This window comes from Rhagoletis zephyria, unplaced genomic scaffold (genome assembly GCF_001687245.7).
Source record: "Rhagoletis zephyria isolate East Lansing unplaced genomic scaffold, Rhagoletis_zephyria_1.1 Rzeph_scaffold_05979, whole genome shotgun sequence".
Classification (NCBI taxonomy): Eukaryota; Metazoa; Arthropoda; class Insecta; order Diptera; family Tephritidae; genus Rhagoletis; species Rhagoletis zephyria.
In genome coordinates this window covers 5966-14185 of record NW_016163062.1, presented here as the reverse complement: position 1 = coordinate 14185, position 8220 = coordinate 5966, and the positions used below count along the sequence as shown (strand labels likewise).

The window sequence follows — 8220 nt, the reverse complement described above, 5'->3', positions numbered from 1 at the left end:
TCGAGGGGTGGTGACCCTCAGTCTGCTCACGTTGTATGTGGCCCCCGGCTCCACGGCTAACCACAGTCCACCAGAGCAGCCTCACACAGTCACCACAGCACAACAACATAATAACACCACAGACCATACCATAGCCACGACAGACCATAGAACACACACAGCCGCACCACCAACCACACGCTGTCGCCAACAACTCCTGGTTCCTCCTACAATCTGCACGGTATGTCAGACCAGGATATTCCGTAATGTGACATCAGTCAAGTGCAACACCTGCCTTGGCTGGTGCCACTTTAGGGCATGCTCAGGTCTGCGTCAGGGATTGCAAAGGGTGCTGTTTTTGTGACTTTAAGCCTACTCACGTTAAAAACGGAGGATGAACGAACACCACCGCAAAGCGTGCTGTCTTGCAAATACAGCCACCACAAGTGAACGATGCTTATAACAGCTCATACTGATATTGACTTCGGCAAATCTGTACTCCGAATGATCGTGCACGAAACCAGCAACCGCCGTATTTGATCGACTGCCAAAAGCACGATACTGCTTTGGACGGTTGCCGAAAGCATGACAGCTTATGTGAAAGACTGGCGAAGGCAAGATGCCGCAGTTAGCTAACTTGATTTGTTGCAGAAGTCAAACCGCCGCCTTTGGTTTGTTGCTGAAGGCGCGTTTGACGTGTTGCCGAAGTGATGATACTGTAGTTCAAAAACATTCAAAGACACTTGCTTGTTTGAAATGAAGCATTGATATGTACATACATACATACTTACGTACGTATGCATATTCACAACTAGCCAGCAGTGAGCAATGCAATTGAATGGTAGACGCGCTATAAATACATACATACATGCATACGAGACGATAAATTACCCTTTACCACATTCGTCGTCATTTCAGCAACAAGTCAGATGATTTTCAGCAACAAGTCAGATGATTTTCAGTAGGGCTGATGATTTCACCCGGGTAGATGAGCGGGTGAAGCCCTACCCGGGTATTGAATTACCCGGGTAGCCCGGGTACCCGGCTATTTTACTACCGGGTAGACCGGGTACCTCGGCAGTATGGTAATTACCGGGTACCCGGGCACCCGAAAAAATGTGGAGGTAAAAATTAAACGCATTTACGATTATATACCGCAAACACGAACACGATTGTAGAAGTATATTAGAAGTATAAGTCAGTAAAAAATAATAATAATAACAGATAATTTCGTTTTTTATAAAATATGACTAGGTAAGAATGTTACTCATACGCCATATACTATACTATTAATGAAATCATATGCATAACTATTTGTATCATGACGCATTTTCATTTGACCGTTTGCAACCTTATTTATCAATCAAGTCAATTATTTGGGAATCCATCTTGATCTCAGGTTTTCGTGGAAATTGCATATTAAAGCGAAAAAAAGTCAACTTGCATTAAAACATTAAGAATGTACTGGCTGCTGCTGCAAAATCTAGCTGAGTTTAGAAAACAAAATCCTTCTGCACAAAGTTATGCTGAAGCCGGTTTGGACATACGCTATGTAACTATGGGGTACTGCGAGTAACTCAAACAGAAATACTACAGCGGTATCAAAAGAAGGCCCAAAGAAGTATTGTTAATGCTCCTTGGTATTTCACTAACTATGCCACTCACCAAGACCTCAAAATTTCATTTGTCAGGGAAGAAATCATCAGATTGACTCAGTGATAACACGATCTTTTTTGTTGTTACTATCATAACAAGTTTTAATAATTATGTATATAAAATAATTACATTATCATTACAAGAAGCATTGCACTTGACAGAGGTGGAGTTGTGGTGTAGTCGTCTCTGGCATACACAGCAGGTGTAGGTTTCTGGCCCTGGGTTTGACTCGATGCCAGCCCTGAGTAGGAGAAAACGTAGCGAATGTAGCCCTATGGACGAACAACTTCTGAGATACTTCGCCGACCTAAACGGGGTTAGATCGCCGAAACAACAGCCCTTGGTCGGGTAAAACCCGAGTCATTCCGGTACGTAGAACCGGCTGTCGTGGGAATGAGCTCTCAGCTCTCTTCTACCGCGGATGAAGAAACTAGCTGCTTTGTTTGCTCAGGGAGCGTAGAACACAAAGAAAATGCAGAACTAACATGGACATCAACCTTGTCGTGTCGGTAATGCAGCCACTGTATTAATTCAAATAAGTTCTTATTCAATTTAAATTAGTATGGTGGTTAGTGACAAATCGATACCATCAAGGTAGTACTCAAATCAGTACTTGTATCAAACAAGGTATCGATACCTACTCACTATCGGGAAGGTATCGAGTTGATCTGATCCATAGAACTACGATTTTGCTTATTTTTCAAAGTTATTGTATTTTTTTCACAAAAATATGCATTTTTACAAGATTATTTATCTTTTAATATTTTTTCATACAAACATTTAAATCCACAATTGTTTTGTATAGTATTTGATTTCAAAAATAATAGAATACATTTTTACAAGATTAATAGATAAAGTTTTTTCATATAAACTAAGTTTAAGAAAATAACTCCCTTTTTGTTATATTTCCCAAAAACATCAACTTTTCCTAGTGTTTTCGTGAAAGGCGGTTTCGAGATTTTGATACAGTTGTACTTGTTTTTGAGAAAAGTCTCTCGCAGGGATAGATGACTCAACAACCGTTATGTATAGACGGGCTTGCTTATATAGCTGCGGAAATGAAGTGCGCATATCTTCCCATCCCTCTAATGGGTTCCTTTTCAAAGAAGATGCTTTAGCATAATAAGTTTTGGGCTTCCGATACAAGTACTTTTTTTCGATACCTACTTGGATTGCAGTGAAAAGTATTGAGTACACATATCTTCGCCATATTTGGGAAGTTTGGTTATCTGTTAAACTAAACATATTCTACTTATCAAGCTTTTAATCGCATAATGAAATCTCCAAAAACGTAAATTTTGAGTTACATCTATATATTATTAAACGTGCGATATGTCCATGCTAGTTTTGCATATTCTCTGTATTCTATGCTCTCTGAGTTTTGGTCAGTGTTGTCATCGAAAATTCCCTTGATCCGAGTTAAGTTTGCGAATTAACTTACATAATCCCGATCAACGCTGCTATCTGTCTATGCTTTTAGGCACTGAAATTTAAATAAGAATAAAAAATTTTATTAGAAATAGTAAACTTAATAATAGTTAACNGTGTTGTCATCGAAAATTCCCTTGATCCGAGTTAAGTTTGGGAATTAACTTACATAATCCCGATCAACGCTGCTATCTGTCTATGCTTTTAGGCACTGAAATTTAAATAAGTACAAAAAATTTTTTATTAGAAATAGTAAACATATTTTAACTTTTAATGTGAAGAACGAAATTGTTTCACGGTTTTATTAATTATTGATTTATAGTTCAGTATTATGTATAAAAGCTGTAAGCGCATTTCTGGGGTAGATCCAATTTCGATCCGAAGTTTTTTTTTGTATAGCTGTAAACTGAAAACGTTATTTCACAACGACACGTTTTGACAGAGGTAAGCAAAGTTACGATTGCATTTTTAGCTACTTTNTTTTTTTTTTTTGTATAGCTGTAAACTGAAACGTTATTTCACAACGACACGTTTTGACAGAGGTAAGCAAAGTTACGATTGCATTTTTAGCTACTTTGGTGGTATACACTCCTAACTAGGGATGGCAGCGATTAATCATTTGATTAAATTAATCGATTATTTTTGTCCAATTTCCGATTTAATTGTATCGTAGTCCTGTGTTTCATTAATCGATCAATTGTAAAATCGTAAAAATATTTTAAAGAAATATCAATTCTAAATTGCCTAAAATCCATCCATCGAACATTCTTTTTTGCTAGCTGCATCAGCTTTACTCGACCCGATGTTCAAAAAAATTCATTTTAAAGATCCGTTAGCATTTTCCTCAGTAATGAAGTTCTTACGAAATGAAATAATGTGCGTAGATGATCTTAAGGAACCGGGTAGCGAGTCGTCACTGTAATCAGTAGAAAATGAGTTCGATCTCTGGGCCGCTCATAAATCTCTTGTACATAAACGAAGGCGAAGGGTCACCCAAAAGAAAAAATTAGTTTTTATTTAAATTGCCAAATCCAAGAACTAAAGCGGAATATCAAAAGCTGCTAAGTTCCTTTAAAAATTCGATTAAACGATTATTTCTCAATAATTTCAATTAATTTTTTTTTGTGATTAATCATATGATTAATTAATCGGTTNAAACGAAGGCGAAGGGTCACCCAAAAGAAAAAATTAGTTTTTATTTAAATTGTCAAATCCAAGAACTAAAGCGGAATATCAAAAGCTGCTAAGTTCCTTTAAAAATTCGATTAAACGATTATTTCTCAATAATTTCAATTATTTTTTTTTGTGATTAATCATGTGATTAATTAATCGGTTATTTTATTTTTTTGCCATCCATACTCCTAACGCTAACCAAAAACTCGTTCAGAGACACAGACTTAAATGTTTGTTTCAATGTCGAAGAACTCTGAAGATCTGTGAGTGCCTCGTAAATGGATTTGTACCCCATCGATATCACTACTACCATCCGAAAATTAATCTGACAAAGCTTTCAGGAGATGTTATCAGTCCCCAGTTATGACATTTTACATTGCATTCGCGTTTCTTGTAGAAAGTTGTATAAAGGTTGGAAACATTCAATGCTTTTCTTTCTCACACAGGTAATATATAAATTTAATTTTCTTTTAAAGGATGATAATTTGTCTCTCGCTAAAAATACGGTTGTTGTTTTCTTTGATCTTTCCAAAATGTTATGAGCCGGATATTCGGATAATAATATTTTGGCGCTTACACGCTAAGTGTTTGGCCGAGCTTCTCCCCCAATTTGTGGTGGTCTTGATGTTGTTACAATAATTGAGGGACCTACAGTTTTATGCTGCCTTCGAACGGCAAATGGATCTTATGAAATCTTTTTCATGACAGAAATACGCTCGGAAGTTTGCCATTCTCTGCCGAGGGCCAACCGCTGTCATCTTGATGTTGTTACAATAATTGAGGGACCTACAGTTTTACGCTGCCTTCGAACGGTAAATGGATTTTATGAAATCTTTTTCATGGCAGAAATATACTCCGAAGTTTGCCATTCTCTGCCGAGGGCCAACCGCTGTGAAGAAAAAACCTATTTTTTGCGATATTGCTTTGACCAGCGCTCGGACCCAGGTCGTTCGGAAACTGAGCGTTTAGTGTTCGCAGGAAATATTTATAGAATCTAAATTAGTAACCGCTACATAAAGAGATCTTGAGAATTGTCAAAAAGCTACAGACTTAAATTCACAACAAAAACTTCGTTGTTTACAAAAAGTTCAATCACATGGTTTCGCGATGGATAATTCTTGCCAGCTAAAATTTTTTCAGCACAAAATGACTGGTTTACTCGCATCGAATAGTCACTTTTCTCTGTCAAGTTTTGATTGCTGTTTTGTGATAATTCGTATTAATAAAGTCAAAATATTGCGTTGCGAACTATCACAATGGTTTTAGGCTCTTCGGATTTTTGGTCTGTAACCCTTTGGATTTAGTGTGCAAGACCTAAAGGTATATTTTGTTCCGAAAAGAAAAGTAAAGCTTTGTATGGTTAACATGAGCATAATTCAATATTATTGAATCATGTAACATGAGCTCAGAAATATTTTTTAATTTTCTGACAACTGGGAAATTTTGAAAAAACAAAAGTTTGGAGAACAGTGTGATATATACATACATACATACATACATATTGATAAGTGTTCNATACATACATACATACATACATACATACATACATACATACATACATATTGATAAGTGTTTAACTTTCAGTATGCATGACGAATTTTGATATTAGTTTTAGCGATTTTTGCTCATAGAAATTTAATACGTATTTCTTAATTAACTTGTACTTATACTTTCATTGCAGGCGAACTGGTGGGGGTATGGGTCTGAGTTCGAGTCGCTTGACTGGCACGCCATCGTCGTCGAAGCGAATCGATGATAATTCTTCGGTGCAAGATGAATCCTTAGACGGCGAAGATTCCGGCAATTAACATATTAATTAAAGCTAAATTTTTAATTGAATGAATATACGAAACATATTTTAATTTCGCTTATTACTTACAAAATCAAACACTCCATTTCTCTGCCGACAATTATTTTGTTAGCAGCAACTAAATTATCAAGCTATAGAAAAACAGCACTTCACCCATACAACATTTAAAAAATACGCGAAAAAGTATCGAAAATACCGTATTGATTATCAATTAAAAACATTTGTATACTTTTTATATGTCCACGTGACTTTTATACATACATTCTCCACTTAAGCATAGAGGTATGTATAATGCATGCCCGTATATATAAATTCAAAACGTACCAAACAAATGCATAGCCGATTTACCAAATTTATACCATAATTTAGGTGAGCCCATAGACGAGTATTTGAGTATTTACGGAAAATTGCATTTATACAATTAAGAGAAAAATAAAATTATAAAAATATACAGGGTAAAACGGAATATTTATTGGCACGTTATGTATACACTAAACTTTACAGTGTGTATTCGTTATACAGGTTGCAATTTTTCCGAGTACTTCCGTTGTTTCCTTGTAATTATTATTATTAGAAGCAGAGTGATTAGAATAAAGAATCAGAATATTTCAAATTTTTTTCTAAATTCGTTAACCAATGCTTGATTTTGATTTAATTGCAGTGTACAGTGTATTTTCTTATTGAATAGGATTTTATCACCTAAACTTGTTAGAAACCTTTAAAACCTTCTTAAGGATATGGCGTGAGACAGGGGCGTATATACATACATATGTACCATGAGTGTACAACATCTGCTCTGAAAACCAACAAAATTAAATTGAGAAAATACGTACATACATACATATATCGGTGTATAAAATGATTTATTGCACATTCCCACACCTCAAGTATTAAATTTTTTTGAAAGATACATGCCGTGCCTTAATAAATGCGTTCAATACTGGTCGTTGGTGTATGCAGGACAGATTTGAATTTTCACATGATCACACAAAAATATATCGCCAACAAACTTTATTTTTAAAGCAAACCGTTGTGCTTAATTGGGAAAACGAAATGACAGGGACCCCAAATAATGATTGTTTATCAGATATCAAGAACGAAAAAAAACGTACCTACTGTAAGAGCAATGATTCTTTCATAGGGAACCCTTTTCTACTTTTATGTGCTAACATTTTTTGTAGTTTTGCTATAAAACACATATAAAAATGATTTTCATTTATTGCTCAGAAAATAAAAGATATTTTTTTTGCAGACAACAAATATTTTTTAATCAATCGTAATTCGCTTTAGGTGATGATATTGACTAACAATAATAACTATTTTAATATATACACACCATATTGTAACTTACTCAGTAACATTTATTTTCCAAGCGAAAAATTAAAATTAAAAAATAGNAAATAAAAGATATTTTTTTTGCAGACAACAAATATTTTTTAATCAATCGTAATTCGCTTTAGGTGATGATATTGACAAACAATAATAACTATTTTAATATATACACACCATATTGTAACTTACTCAGTAACATTTATTTTCCAAGCGAAAAGTTAAAATTAAAAAATAATTATTATTAAAAAGTATTTTTTTAAATTAAACTTTCGTTACGGTCACTGAGAATCAGAAGAGTATAAAAAAAATTGGGGTATGAGATAACTGCGTATAGAAAATAGCCCATATGTGTACATACGTACATACTAGGAATGTTAATCCCGGGATCTCGGCCTTTTTTAGGTCCGGAAAATCGCGGGATTCTTGGCAAATAATCCCGGGATTTTCGCGATTTTTAATTTGTACTAATGGCAATAATAGTAACTACTTCTCTTGACCAGTATTGGCTATATTTATTTTTTATTTAATAATTAATATTTTTTTATAAATGTCTAGCTCATTATACATATAACACCCTGCGATAGTAAATTTTACACACAAAAATCAATATACTCGCGAAACCATGGGCCAAATATTGTAAAATTGTGTTTTTAGTTTTTCACATTAACTTCAGTAATTGAAAAATGATTTAAGCATTTCTGTGAAATGTGCTTAGAGATGAAGCATAGGTATCAAATTAAAGAGGCAATTCTGTAGAATTTAATCAGATTAAATGTTTTGGTGCACAAGGACTGGTACATATTAAAATGTCCTTTTTCGTCCTTCTAACTTTATCAGCTTAA

General features: G+C 34.7%; 1 protein-coding gene across 1 annotated transcript in view; it reads left to right on the top strand.

Annotated features, from left to right (window-relative positions):
- LOC108372694 (myosin heavy chain, non-muscle-like) overlaps positions 1-7231 on the top strand; it is a gene marked incomplete at its 5' end in the record, with an annotated part of 30467 nt that extends 23236 nt beyond the window's left edge. The window contains one exon of the mRNA XM_017628440.1: positions 5918-7231. Coding sequence (XP_017483929.1) covers positions 5918-6044 — 127 coding nt within the window. The remainder of the gene's footprint in view (positions 1-5917) is intronic.
- Positions 7232-8220: the final 989 nt, after the last annotated feature.